Source organism: Heterodontus francisci, chromosome 23, assembly GCF_036365525.1.
Source record: "Heterodontus francisci isolate sHetFra1 chromosome 23, sHetFra1.hap1, whole genome shotgun sequence".
In the NCBI taxonomy this organism is placed as follows: Eukaryota; Metazoa; Chordata; class Chondrichthyes; order Heterodontiformes; family Heterodontidae; genus Heterodontus; species Heterodontus francisci.
In genome coordinates, this window is record NC_090393.1 from 3,852,275 (window position 1) to 3,867,356 (window position 15,082).

Sequence of the window (15,082 nt, forward strand, 5' to 3'; positions counted from 1 at the left end):
ATGAATATAGACATTCATCATTAACAAACATGGGCAATCCATCTCACACACACATACATAATAATACAGTATATCAAGGTTATGTAACACTTTGTACACCCATACTTGGAGAATCATATCCAATGATGGATATTGAGACTCTAATAAGAGTGCAGAAGAGGGCAACAAGGATAGTATCTGAACATAGATCCCTTCATTGTAAATCGGGCTAAGATTATACACTTTGGAGAAACATAAGTTTTGAATACAATTAAGATTTTTAAATCTGTGGAAGGATTGGATATAGTCGATAAGAATTCAAAATGGGTACTGATGGGACCAGGGAGATCGATTGCTGACAGCAACATTCACAATACAGCCTTTTAAGAAGTGGCTTGACAGGTTTTTATGCAGAAAACTTTGGACATATTTGGTTGAGAGCGTGGTTAAGTTAACTGAGTGATGCAACATGGATAACCACGAATGTTGAGAAAAATTTCCTGGAGTTTTTTCTGAAATTGTATGGTACAGAGACTTTTTCCCTCCAGTTTTAGGACATTCCCTGTAACTTGCATTATATCCGATAGTGAGAATGTGCTTGAATCACAGAATCATAGAAAGTTTAAGGCACAGAAAGAGGCCACTTGGCCCATCGTATCTGTGCCAGCTGGAAAACGAGCCATCCAGCCTAATCCCATCTTCCAGCATTTGGTCCGTAGCCCTGCAGATTACGGCACTTGAGGTGCATATCCAGACTCCTTTTGAATGAGTTGAGGGTCTCTGCCTCAACTACCTTTTCAGGCAGTGAGTTCCAGACCATCACCGCCTCTGGGTAGAAATATTTTTCCTCATCTCCCTCTAATCTTTCTACCAATCACTTTAAATCTATGTCCCCTAGTCACTGACCTCTCTGCTAAGGTGAATAGACCCTTCACCTCCACTCTATCCAGGCCCCTCAACATTTTGTACCTTTCAATCAGATTTCCTCAGCCTTCTCTGTTCCAAGGAGAACAACCCCAGCCTATCCAATCTTTCCTCAAAGCTGCATTTTTCCAGTCCCGGCAACATCCTCATAAATTTCCTCTGTACCCTTTCTAGTGCAAATATATCCTTTCTGTAATGAGGTGACCAGAACTGCACACAGTACTCAAGTTGTGACCTAACCAATGAGTTATACAGTTCCAGCATAACCTCCCTGCTCTTATATTCTATACCTCGGCTAATAAGGGAAAGGATTCCATATGCCTTCTTAACCACCTTATCGACCTGTCCTGCTACCTTCAGGGATATGTGGACTTTCACTCCAAGGTCCCTTACTTCCTCTACACATCTCAGTATTCTCCCATTAATCGTGTATTCCTTTGCCTTATTTGACCCCCCCTCCCCAAATGCATCACCTCACACTTCTCCAAGTTGAATTCCATTTGCCACTTTTCTGCCCATCTGACCAGAACATCAATATCTTCCTGCAGCCTACAGCTATCCTCCTCGCTATCTACCACACGGCCAATATTTGTGTCATCCGCAAACATCTTGATCATGCCCCTACATTTATGTCCAAATCATTAATATACACCACAAAAAGCAGGGGACCCAACACTGAGCCCTGCAGAACACCACTGGAAACGGCCCTCCAGTCGCAAAAACACCCATCAACAATTACCCTTTGTTTCCTGCCAATGATCTAATTTTGTATCCACCTTGCTGCATTTCCCTGGATCCCATGGGATTTTATATTTTAAACCAGTCTGCCACGTGGAACCTTGTCAAAAGCCTTGCTAAAATCCATGTAGACCACATCAACTGCACTACCCTCATCTATCTTCCTTGTTACTTCTTCAAAAAATTCAATCAAGTTGGTCAAACAAGATCTTCCCCTAACAAATCCATGCTGACTATCCTTGATTAACCTGTGCCTTTCTAAGTGACAGTTTATCCTGTCTCTCAGAATAGATTCCAATAATTTGCCCACTACTGAGGTCAGACTGACTGGCCAGTAATTATTCAGTCTATCCTTCGCTCCCTTTTTAAACAGAGGTACAACGTTAGCAGTTCTCCAATCCTCTGGCACGACACCTGTATCCAGTGAGGACTGGAAAATGATGGTCAGACCCTCTGGTTTTTCCTCTCTTGCTTCTTTTAACAGCCTAGGATACATTTCATCTGGCCCTGGTGATTTATCCACTTTCAACTTGCGTAGTCTCTTGAATAGGGTGAATATTGGTGGATCTGATGTTCCTTTCCAGTCCTTCTTCTATCCTTGCAAAGGAAAAGTATCTCAACTTTAGTCGAAATTAATCTTGTTTGTTTCTTAAGTATAGGAGACAGCTTTACTCCTTATTTCCTGGGTAACATATTGGATGGTATAGCTCAGAATGACATCAGCCGTTTTACTGGAGATTTAATTGCAATGGCATTATTCGGTTTTGCAAGGTAAGCATCTTCCAGCAATATTTCTTGTTCTGGATAATAAATGTTTCTTTTTATATTTAAAGAACATCAGGATTGTATTTATGAGGAATTGTATTCTGACATAGTCCTGTGTTGAAAACCTTGAGTTTGGAAAAGTGCTGGTGAGGTGCAAGTGTTGCAAATGTTACTGATGAAAGTCTTAGCCATAGTGTTTTCTCTGGTAACCATATAATGATCATCAGAGGGTTATGGTTAAAATATTTCAGCTAAATTGACGAATACTATAAAATTAGATGTTTATTTTGCTAATGAGTACATATTAGGAACTTTATTTACAAAAATGATTTTGCTGGTTTATTTGCTGTAATTATATTTATTGCAAACTGCCCTTGTGATATATTCGGGTGAGAAAAGTACTGCTTCCTTGAGAGTAACAGTTTGTTGGGAACCCTGAATTTCAATAACTGTCATTGTGCTAGTTACTAAGGCTTTAAGGAATTGGCAGAGACAATGATCTTGTTATTTAAATGCGTTTTTTTCCCACAAACAGTACAATTGCAGCGGGTTTTCGGGAAGGTCTGTTTAATCTGGCATTTGCCAAGTTAAATATTCAAATTCGCTACAAGCTATTCAGTTCCATAATGCAACAGGAAATCAGTTTCTTTGATTCTCATCAGACAGGTCAGTGGAACTTATTAAAAAGTGCAGAATTACAGACTGAGAATAACCCAATTTAATGGAATGACTTTGTAATGCCTATTGTGCACTGCCAAGGATCGGCACCAACATGTTGCACCACGGACATTTGACAAAATTATTGACTCAGCCACGGACGTGGAGGCAATTAATCTGTATATAAAGTGTATAGCCAATCTAATGCCATCAAAACACAGTCCAATTTAAAATGCATTTCTCCCTATTTAGAGAGATACCTGACATTGTTTTTGCTTGCACAAGTAGTCAATGTCTGCCCGCACCCTTGATGTAGCGATGCAGAGAATCCAGATAGATGTTCACCTATCCGGAATGATCATGATCTCTTTTCCTGCCCACTCGTGCTCTCTCTCCTCTCTGTGTCAATCCCTATTCCCTCTCTGTGTCCATCTCTCAACCCTCTCTCTCCCCTCTGTGTCCATTCCTCTCCCCCTCTCTCTCCCCCTCTCTGTCCTCCTTCTGTGCCCATCCCCCTCCCCCTCTCTCTCCCCCCTCCCCCTCTCTCTCCTCCCTCTCGCTCTCTCCTCTCTCTTTCCCGCCCTCTCTCTACCCACTCTTTCCACCTCTCTTTCTCCCCTCCCTCTCTCCCTCTCCCTCTCTCTCCTCCCCTTCTCTTCTCCCCCACTCTCCCCACCCTCTCTCTCCTCCCCTTTTCTCGCCCCCTTACCTTCTCTCTCCTCCTTTCTCTACCCTCCCTCTCTCTCTCTGCCCCCTCTCTCTCCTGCTTCTCTCTCCACCACTCTTTCTCCCCTCCCTCTTTCTCCCCCTCTCTCCCCCCTTTCTCTCACCCTCTCTATCTTCCCACTCTCTCTCCCCTTCCCCTCTCCCTCTCTCTCCTCCCTCCCTCCCTGTCTCCCGCTCTGACCATTACTGAAAGAGGGAACCGTAGTTTCTGAACTCCTGATAGATTCGGTTTTTCCGACGGGCTGTTAAAAAAGATATCGGAACCTGCCGGAAACCCCTAAATCTGTTTGAAGTTCAGAAATTGCTGTTCTTTCTCTGAGCATCTGTCTGTTGTGAAACTGAAACCTGTGATTTTTTTTTTTGAAAAGCCCGTATGAAGAAGCCAATGGGAAATTTCTCGTCTCTGAAATTACCAGTCACGGACCCTAAAATCTTTTACCACGGATACTAGTGTCCCCTGTGCACCGCAATATCGCTCAGAAATTTTTTGGCTTGTGTAACTAATGCAATGCAAAAAGAATCCTGCTGAAAACAATGGGAGTCAATTCAGGACAGATGGAGAGTAAAATTGAGCAGGGTAAAACAGCCATTTGACTTAGAATCATATATAGAATTAGAGAATGGTTACAGCACAGAAGGAGGCCATTTGACCCATCGTGTCCATGCTGGCTCTCTGCACGAGCAACTCGCCTAGTCCCACTCCCCAGCCTTTTCCCCGTAACCCTGCAAATTTTGTCTCTTCAGATAATTATCCAGTTCTCTTTTGAAGGCCGTGATTGAATCAGCCTGCACCTCACTCTCAGGCAGTGCATTCCAGATCCTAAACACACACTGAACCTGCCTCCACCACACTCTCAGACAGTGCATTCCAGATCCTAAACACTCACTGCATAAAAGAGTTTTTCCTCATGTCACTTCTAGTTCTTTTGCCAATCACCTTAAATTGGTGTCCTCTGGTTCTGGATCCTTCGGCCAATGGGAGCAGCTTCTCTCTATCTACCCTGTCCAGACTCTGCATGATTTTGAACACCTCTATCAAATCCACTCTTAATCTTCTCTTCTCCAAGGGGAACAGCTCCAGCTTTTCCAACTTATGCACAAAATTGAAGTTCCTCATTCCTGGAACCATTCTTGAAATTTTTTTCTGTACCCTCTCTAATTCCTTCACATCCTTCCAAAAGTGTAGTGTCCAGAACTAGACACAATACTCCAGTTGAGGCCGAACCAGCGTTTTGTACAGATTTATTATAACTTCCGAAGAAGGGTCACTGACCCGAAACGTTAACTCTGCTTCTCTTTCCACAGATGCTGCCAGACCTGCTGAGTGAATCCAACATTTCTTGTTTTTGTTTCAGATTTCCAGCATCCGCAGTATTTTGCTTTTATTTATTATAACTTCCTTGTTTTTGTATTCTATGCCCCTATTTATAAAGCCCAGGATCCCGTGAGCTTTATTAACCACTTTCTCAACCTTTTTTTATTCATTCATGGGATGTGGGCATCACTGGCCAGGCCAGCATTTATTGCCCATCCCTAATTGCCCTTGAGAAGGTGGTGGTGAGCTGCCTTCTTGAGCCGCAGCAGTCCATGTGGGGTAGGAACACCCACAGTGCTGTTAGGAAGGGAGTTCCAGGATTTTGACCCAGCGACAGTGAAGGAACGGCGATATAGTTCCAAGCCAGGATGGTGTGTGACTTGGAGGGGAACTTGCAGGTGGTGGTGTTCCCATGCATTTGCTGCCCTTGTCCTTCTAGTTGGTCGAGGTCGCGGGTTTGGAAGGTTCTGTGTAAGGAGCCTTGGTGCGTTGCTGCAGTGCATCTTGTAGATGGTACACACTGCTGCCACTGTGCGTCGGTGGTGGAGGGAGTGAATGTTTGTGGATGGGGTGCCAATCAAGCAGGCTGCTTTGTCCTGGATGGTATCAAGCTTCTTGAGTGTTGTTGGAGCTGCACCCATCCAGGCAAGTGGAGAGTATTCCATCACACTCCTGACTTGTGCCTTGTAGATGGTGGACAGGCTTTGGGGAGTCAGGAGGTGAGTTACTCGCCTCAGGATTCCTAGCCTCTGACCTGCTCTTGTAGCCACGGTATTTATATGGCTACTCCAGTTCAGATTCAGGTCAATGGTAACGCCTAGGATGTTGATAGTGGGGGATTCAGCGATGGTAATGCCATTGAATATCAAGGGGAGATGGTTAGATTCTCTCTTGTTGGAGATGGTCATTGCCTGGCACTTGTGTGGCACGAATGTTAGTTGCCACTTATCAGCCCAAGCCTGGATATTGTCCAGGTCTTGCTGCATTTCTACACGGACTGCTTCAGTATCTGAGGAGTCGCAAATGGTGCTGAACATTGTGCAATCATCAGCGAACATCCCCACTTCTGCCCTTATGATTGAACGAAGGTCATTGATGAAGCAGCTGAAGATGGTTGGACCGAGGACACTACCCTGAGGAACTCCTGTAGTGATGTCCTGGAGCTGAGATGATTGACTTCCAACAACCACAACCATCGTCCTTTGCGCTAGGTATGACTCCAAGCAGCAGAGAGTTTTCCCCCTGATTCCCATTGACTTCAGTTTTGCTAGGGCTCCTTGATGCCATACTCGGTCAAATGCTGCCTTGATGTCAAGAGCAGTCACTCTCACCTCACCTCTGGAGTTCAGCTCTTTTGTCCATGTTTGAACCTGCCCTGCAACTTTCCATGTTTTGTGCACAAATACTCCCAGGTGTCTCTGCTCCTGCACCCCCATTAGAATTGTACCCTTGAATTTATATTGCCTCTCCTCATTCTGCCGTCCAAAATGAATCACTTCATGCTTCTGTGCATTAAATTCCATCTGCCACTTGTCTGCCCATTCCAGCAGCCTGCCTATTTGCTCTTAAAGTTTATCTCCGTCTGCCTCACAGTTCACAATACCTCCAAGCTTTGCGTCATCTGCAAATTTTGAAATTGTGCCCCATACACCCATGTCTGTGTCACTAATATAGGTCAAGAAAAGGAGGGGTTTCTGTGTGTTTAGTTGTTGGCCACTGAGCTTAGTTAAATGATATTAACCACAAGAATATTAGGCTAATGTGCAGTTAGTGCTAGGCAATAGGTCTGTTCCTATGACGAACAGGAAGAGAACAAGCCCCCGGGTGCTAACTGGACTAACTGATTGGTTTAGCTTGTTGTTGGTTCCCTATACAATTTCTAACACAGACTGATTTTGTTTCCATTCATTTGAAAAGGAAATCCACTTTACGGTAATCCAATCTGGTTAATGTTACAGGCGAAATCACATCTCGTCTGACCTCTGATGCAACGGTAGTGAGTGACATCCTCTCGCAGAATGTTAGCTTATTTTTACGTAACTTGACAAGAGCTTTTGGAGCATTTATCTTCATGATCATTCTATCCTGGAGGGTGTCCATGCTTGGAATCATAGGATTTACATTCCTGTTCATATTTTTAACATACTTTGGGAAGTATTACAAGGTATGTTCAAGTACAAACACACTTCATCGTAAAAAATTCAGAAGTCTATTTTGCATCTGGATTGGTACATTATCATGTGTGATTGTAGCCGCTCAACTCTCAGCTAAGATTCTGATCCCAATATCCTCTCCATCACAAACAACAACGACATCCATCTCTGTCCCTACCTCAGCCCATCTATCACTGAAACCAACATTTATGCCTGCCACATTCAAAGTTCTTCTGTCTGACTTCCTACTCTTAAACACTCTGCCCTGTATACCATGGTTGCATCTTCAATTAATAGAACACCCCTCCCTAAAAAGTCTGAAAGAATCCCGGGAGTGAGACCTATGCTGCCAGACAGTATCACAGAATCACAGAATCACCACAGTGCAAAAGGAGGCCATTCAGCCCATCGTGTCCACACTGGCTCTCCAAAAGAGCAATTCCTTCAGTTCCATTCTCCTGCCTTCTCCCCATAACCCTGCACATTCTCCCTTTTCATATAACTATTTAATTCTCTCTTAAATGCTTTAATTGAACCTGCCTCCACCACGTTCTCAGGCCGTGCATTCAAGACCAAACTGTTCGTTTTTTAAAAAACGTTTTTCCTCATGTCGCTTTTGCTTCTCTTACCAAATACTTTAAATCTATGCTCTCTCGTTCGTCATCCTTTCACAAGTGGGAACAGTTTCTATCTAATGTACTTTGTCCAGACCCCTTGTGATTTTGATTACCTCTATCAAATCACCTCTCAGCCTTCTCTTCTCCAAGGAAAACAGTCCTAACTTCTCCAATCTATCTTCAAAACTGAAATTCCTCATCTCTGGAACCATTCTCATGTATCTTTTCTGTACTCTCTCCAATGCCCTCACTTCTTTCTTAAAGTGTGGCGCCCAGAACTGGATGCAATACTCCAGCTGAGGCCAAACCAGTGTCTTATACAAGTTCAACATAACCTCCTTGCTCTTGTATTCTATGCCCCTATTAATAAAGCCCAGGATACTGTATGCTTTATTAACCGCTCTCTCAACCTGTCCTGCCACCTTCAATGACTTATGCACATATACACCCAGGTCCCTCTGCTCCTGCACCTCATTTAGAATTGTACCCTTTATTTTATATTGTCTCTCCATGTTCCTCCTACCAACATGAATCACTTCACATTTCTCTGCCATGAACTTCATCTGCCACCTGTCTGCCCATTCCAAAAACTTGTCTATGTCCTTTTGAAGTTCTACACTATCCTCCTCACAGTTCACAATGCTTCCAAGTTCCGTATCATCTGCAAAATTTGAAATTGTGCCCTGTACACCAAGGTCTAGGTCATTCATATATATCAGGAAAAGCAAGGGTCCCAACACTCATCCCTGAGGAACTCCACTACAAACCTTCCTCCAAGCTGAAAAACATCCATTAACCACTACTCTGTTTCCTGTCACTCAGCCAATTCCGTATCGATGTTGCTACTGTCCCTTTTATTCCATGAGTTATAACCTTGCTCACAAGTCTGTTGTGTCTCACTCTCCATCTTATTGAAAGTCCATGTACACCACATCAACAGCATTGCCCTCATCAACCCTCTGTGTTAACTCAGCAAGTTAGTTAAACATAGAAACATAGAAAAATAGGAGCAGGAGTGGGCCATTCGGCCCTTCGAGCCTGCTCCACTATTCAATATGATCATGGTTGATCATCCAAACTCAGTAACCTGTTCCCGCTTTTTCCTTGTATCCCTTGATCCCATTAGCCCTAAGAACTATATCTAACTCTTTCTTGAATATATTTAATGATTTGGCCTCAACTGCTTTCCATGGGAGAGAATTCCACAGGTTCACCACTCTCTGGGTGAAGAAATCTCTCCTCATCTCAGTCCTAAATGGCTTACCCTTTATCCTTAGACTGTGACCCCTGGTCCTGGACTCCCCCGTCATCGGAAACATCCTTCCTGCATCTAGTCTGTCCAGTCTTGTTAGAGTTTTGGGGGTTTCTATGAGATCCCCTCACATTCTTCTAAACTCTAGCGAATACAAGCCTAATCGCCCCAATCTCTCTTCATAAGTCAGTCCTGCCATCCCAGGAATCAGTCTGGTGAACCTTCGCTGCACTCCCTCCATATCCTTCCTCAGATAAGGAGACCAAAACTGCACACAATACTCCAGATGTGGTCTCACCGAGGCCTTGTATAATTGCAGCAAGACATCCTTGCTCCTGTACTCGAATCCTCTCGCTATGAAGGCCAACATACCATTTGCCTTTTTAACTGCCTGCTGCACCTGCATGCTTACTTTCAGCGACTGGTGCACAAGGACACCCAGGTCTCACTGCACCTCCCCCTTTCCCAATCTATCACCGATCGGATAATCTGCCTTTCTGTTTTTGCCACCAAAGTGGATAACCTCACATTTATCCACATTATACTGCATCTGCCATGCATTTGCCCATTCACTCAACCTGTCCAAATCACACTGGAGCTTCTCTGAACCCTCCTCACAGCTCACACTCCCACCCAGCTTTGTGTCATCTTCAAACTTGGATATATTACATTTAATTCCCTCATCTATATCATTAATATATATTGTGAATAGCTGGGGTCCTAGCACTGATCCCTGCAGTACCCCACTAGTCACTGCCTGCCACTCGGCAAAAGACCCGTTTATTCCTACTCTTTGTTTCCTGTCTGCCAACCAGTTCTCTATCCATGTCACTACCTTGCCCCCAATCCCAAGTGCTTTAATTTTGCACGCTAATCTCTTATATGGGACCTTATCGAAAGCCTTCTGAAAGTCCAAATACATCACATCCACTGGTTCTCCCTTATCTATTCTAGTTACATCCTTAAAAAATTGCAGTAGATTTGCCAAGCATGATTTCCCTTTCGTAAACCCATGCTGACTTTGTCCAATCCTGTCATTGTTTTCCAAGTTCTCTGTTATTACATCTTTTATAATGGACTCGAGCATTTTCCCCACTACTGATGTCAGGCTAACTGGTCTATAATTCCCTGTTTTCTCTCGACCTCCTTTTTTATATAGTGGGGTTACATTAGCTCCCCTCCAATCCATTGGAACTGTTCCAGAGCCTATAGAATTTTGAAAAATGACCAGCAATGCATCTACTATTTCTAGGGCCACTTCCTTAAGTACTCTGGGATGTAGATTATCAGGCCCTGGGGATTTATCGGCCTTCAATCTCATCAATTTCCCTAACACCATTTCCCCACTAATACAGATTTCATACCGTTCCTCCTTCTCACTAGACCCCATGTTGCTCAACATTTCTGGGAGGTAATTTGTGTCCTGCTTTGTGAAGACAGAATCAAAGTATGTATTTAATTGTTCTGTCATTTCTCTGTTCCCCATTATAAATTCCCCCGTTTCTGACTGTAAGGGACCCACATTTGTCTTCACTAATCTTTTCCTCTTCACATATCTATAGAAGCTTTTACAGTCAGTTTTTATGTTGTCTGCAAGCTTACTCTCATACTCTATTTTCCCCTTCTTAATCCCTTTCTCCTCCTTTGCTGAATTCTAAACTGCTCCCATTCCTCAGGTTTGCTGCTTGTTCTGGCCATTTTATATTTCTCCTCCTTGGATCTAATACTATCCCTAATTTCTTTTGTAAGCCACGGTTGAGCCACCCTTCCTGTTTTATTTTTGCGCCAGACAGGAATGAACAATTGTTGTAATTCAACCATGCGCTCTTTAAATGTTAACCATTGCTGATCCACTGTCAATCCTTTAAGTAACATTCCCCAATCTATCATAGCCAACTCACGCCTCTTACCTTCATAGTTTAGAGATACAGCACTGAAACAGGCCCTTCGGCCCACTGAGTATGTGCCGACCATCAACCACCCATTTATACTAATGCTACACTAATCCCATATTCCTACCACATCCCCACCTGTCCCTATATTTCCCTACCACCTACCTACACTAGGGGCAATTGCTAATGGCCAATTTACCTATCAACCTGCAAGTCTTTGGCATGTGGGAGGAAACCGGAGCACCCGGAGGAAACCCACGCAAACACAGGGAGAACTTGCAAACTCCACACAGGCAGTACCCAGAATTAAACCGGGTCACTGGAGCTGTGAGGCTGCGGTGCTAACCACTGCACCACTGTCATAGTTTCCTTTATTTAGATTCAGGACCCTAGTCTTGGAATCAACTCTCTCACTCTCCATCTTAATGAAGAATTCTATCATATTATGGTCGCTCTTCCCCAAGGGACCCCGCACAACAAGATTGTTAACTAATCCTTTCTCATTACACAATACCCAGTCTAGGATGACCTGTTCTCTAGTTGATTTTCCCTTAAGATGCTGGCTTTCCTTAATTGACTCACATTTATCCATGTGACTATTGATTTTTTCCCGAATTATTCTTTCTAGAAGTTTTCCCACCACTGAAGTTAAACTGACTGGCATGTAGTTGCTGGGCCTATCTTTATACCCTTTTTTGAACCAGGGTGTAATGTTTGCATTTCTCCAGTCCTCGGCACCAACCCCAAGTCTAAGGAAAACTGAGAATTATGGCCAGTGCCTCTGCGATTTCCACCTTCATTTCCCTCAGTATCCTTGGATGCATCTCATCTTATCCTGGTGCTTTATCCACTTTAAGTACAGACAGCCTATCTGTTACGACCAGGAGAGAAAGGTGTCTGGGGTCCCTCTCAGCCTTCACCTGGACTTACCGTAACCGTAAAGAAGAAAAAGTGTGCTTATGACAGATGCCAGGTAGAAAATGATATTGAGAACCAGGCAGAATATAAAAGGTCCAGAGGGGAAGTGAAAAAGCAAATAAGAGAAGCAAAGAGAGAGCATGAGAAGAGACTGGCAGCTAGCATTAAAGGAAATCCCAACGTTTTTAATAGGCATATAAATAGTAAAAGGGTGATAAAGGGATAAAGCCGATTAGGGACCAGAAAGGGGATTTACACATGGAGGCAGAGGGCATAGCTGAGGTATTAAATGAATACTTTGCATTTGTCTTTACCAAGGATGAAGGTGCAGCCCAGGCAATGTTGAAAGGGGAGGTAATTCGGACACTAGAGGGGTTTAAAATTGATAAAGAGGAAGTATTGGATAGTGTCATGCAGGCCCCCACCTGCCAAACATGAGGCATATTAATTTTGCCACATGGACATTAAATTTCAAACCGTTGTTGAAGTGAAGAAAGGACTTTCTTTTAAAAATTGCCAGATCCTGACTGGAAAGACATTTGCATATTAACAGACAGACACACTGTGTTTTTAGCTCCCCCTTGGTGAATCCTTGTTCACCGCTTTCCAATTATAAGGCAAAGAAACCAGCACAAACAGGCTTTCTTAGGTTTAAAGAAGAAAAGTTGAAATTTATTAAACATAATCTTAAACTCTAATTCGGTTGACGCCTACGGATACATGACACGCCCACGCTAGCATGCATACACGATACACACATGCAAATAGAGACAGAAAAGAGCAGAAGAAAAATAAAGTGGAAAAATTTAAGGCCATATCTGAATAGTTGTTGTTACGGTTCTTCGAGCTCACTGTAGATCCTTGATTGTAGGTAGATCTTGCTTTTCGTTGGGGCCCAGTATTCTTCTTAAACCTTGTTCACTGTAGGAGACTTTTCTTTCTTGGGGTTCATGTGTCTTCAGTGGATTCAGAGGTTTGTGAGAAAGAGATGGGAGCAGGCAGACAGGAGAGGCTGTGGCGAGCCAGCCAGGAGAGATCTTCTCAGTCCAGGAGCATTCTGCATTCTGCCCAAACTGTTTGTACAAATTCAAAAAACTCAGGTCGCCCAAAAGTTTAGTCATGTGACTCGCTGGTTTGACTTTGTCTTTTTGTGTATTCGGCCATCTTAGCAGTCAACCTGGAATGCAAGCTCCCACCCACCTTCAACATCGAGGAAAATAGGAATATAGGAACAGGAGTAGGCCATTCAGCCCCTCGAGCCTGTACCGCCATTCAATGAGATCATGACTGATCCACAGCCTAACTCCATATACCTGCCTTTGGCCCATATCCCTTAATATCTTTGCTCAACAAAAATCTATCTATCTCAGATTTAAAATTAACAACTGTTCTAGCTTCAACTGCTGTTTGTGGGAGAGAGTTCCAAACCTCTACCACCCTTTGCATGAAGAAGTGCTTCCTAACATCTCTCCTGAATGGTCTGGTCCTAATTTTCAGACTATGCCCCCTAGTTTTAGAATCTCCAACCAGTGGAAATAGTTTATCTTTATCTAGCCTGTCTTTTCCTGTTAATATCTTGAAGACTTCAATCAGATCACCCCTTAACCTTCTAAATTCTAGCGAAAACAGGCCTAATTTATGTAATCTCTCCTCATAATTTAACCCCTGTAGTCCAGTTATCATGCTTGTAAACCTACGTTGCACTCCCTCCAAGGCCAATATATCCTTCCTAAGGTGTGGTGCCCAGAACTGCTCACAGTACTCCAAGTGGGGTCGAACCAGGGTTTTGTACAGCTGCAGCATAACCTCTGTGTCTTTATACTCCAATCCTCTAGATATAAAGGCTAGCATTCCATTAGCTTTTTTGATTATTTTTTGCACTTGCTCGTGGCATTTTAAAGATCTATGCACCTGAACCCCCAAGTCTCTTTGGACATCCATTGTACTGAACCTCTTCCCATTTAGAAAGTACCCTGCTCTATCCTTTTTTGGTCCAAAATGGATAATCTCACACTTGCTCGCATTGAAATCCATCTGCCACAGTTTTGCCCACTCACCTAGTCTGTTAATGTCTCTTTGCAATTTTATGCTATCATCTAGACTGTCTACAATGCTACCTAACTTTGTATCATCAGCAAATTTGGATATATGATTACTATGCCATCATCCAAGTCGTTAATGAATAATGTGAATAATTGAGGCCCCAACACAGATCCCTGTGGGACACCACTAGTCACATCCTGCCAATCGGAGTACTTACCCATTATCCCCACTCTCTGTCGCCTACCACTCAACCAACTTCCTAACCATATCAATAATTTACCCTCAACTCCATGGGCTTCTACCTTAGTTAACAGTCTCTTATGTGGGACTTTATCAAATGCCTTCTGGAAGTCCATATAAATAACATCCATAGACATTCCCCTGTCCACTACCTTAGTCACATGTTCAAAAAATTCAATGAGATTTGTCAGGTATGACCTTCCCGGCATGAATCCGTGCTGGCTGTCCCTGATTAACTGAAATTTTTCTAGATGTTCAGTCACCCTATCCTTGATTATAGACTCCAGCAACTTCCCCACCACAGATGTCTGTCTCCATCTCTGGGGATAGGCTGTTCACTAATATCCATTATAAGCCCACCGACTCCCACAGCTACCTCGACTACACTTCTTCACACCCTACCTCCTGCAAGGACTCCATTCCATTCTCCCAGTTTCTCCGTCTCCGATGCATCTGCTCTGATGATGCTACCTTCCATGACAGTGCTTCTGATATGACCTCCTTTTTCCTTAACCGAGGGTTTCCCCCCACTGTGGTTGACAGGGCCCTCAACCGTGTCCGGCCCATTCCCCGCACCTCTACCCTCACCCCTTCCCCTCCCTCCCAGAACCGTGACAGGGTTCCCCTTGTCCTCACTTTTCATCCCACCAGCCTCCATATCCAAAGGATCATCCTCCGCCATTTTCGCCACCTCCAGCGTGATGCCACTACCAGTCGCATCTTCCCCTCCCTTCCCCTGTCAGCATTCCGAAGGGATCGTTCCCTCCACGACACCCTGGTCCACTCCTCCATTACCCCCACCACCTCGTCCCCGTCCCAGGGCACCTTCCCCTGCAATCGCAGGAGGTGTAATACCTGCCCAT

At 43.8% G+C, this 15,082-nt stretch overlaps 1 protein-coding gene across 4 annotated transcripts in view; it reads left to right on the plus strand.

Annotated features, from left to right (window-relative positions):
* Positions 1–15,082, plus strand: part of abcb9 (ATP-binding cassette, sub-family B (MDR/TAP), member 9) — a 102,962-nt gene that overhangs the window by 61,374 nt on the left and 26,506 nt on the right. For 3 of the 4 annotated variants that reach the window (XM_068054570.1, XM_068054572.1, XM_068054571.1), the window contains exons 3-5: positions 2,301–2,412; positions 2,942–3,072; positions 7,063–7,268. In XM_068054570.1, the coding sequence (XP_067910671.1) occupies positions 2,301–2,412; positions 2,942–3,072; positions 7,063–7,268 (449 nt within the window). The remainder of the gene's footprint in view (positions 1–2,300; positions 2,413–2,941; positions 3,073–7,062; positions 7,269–15,082) is intronic. The other variant, XM_068054573.1, reaches the window with a different exon arrangement.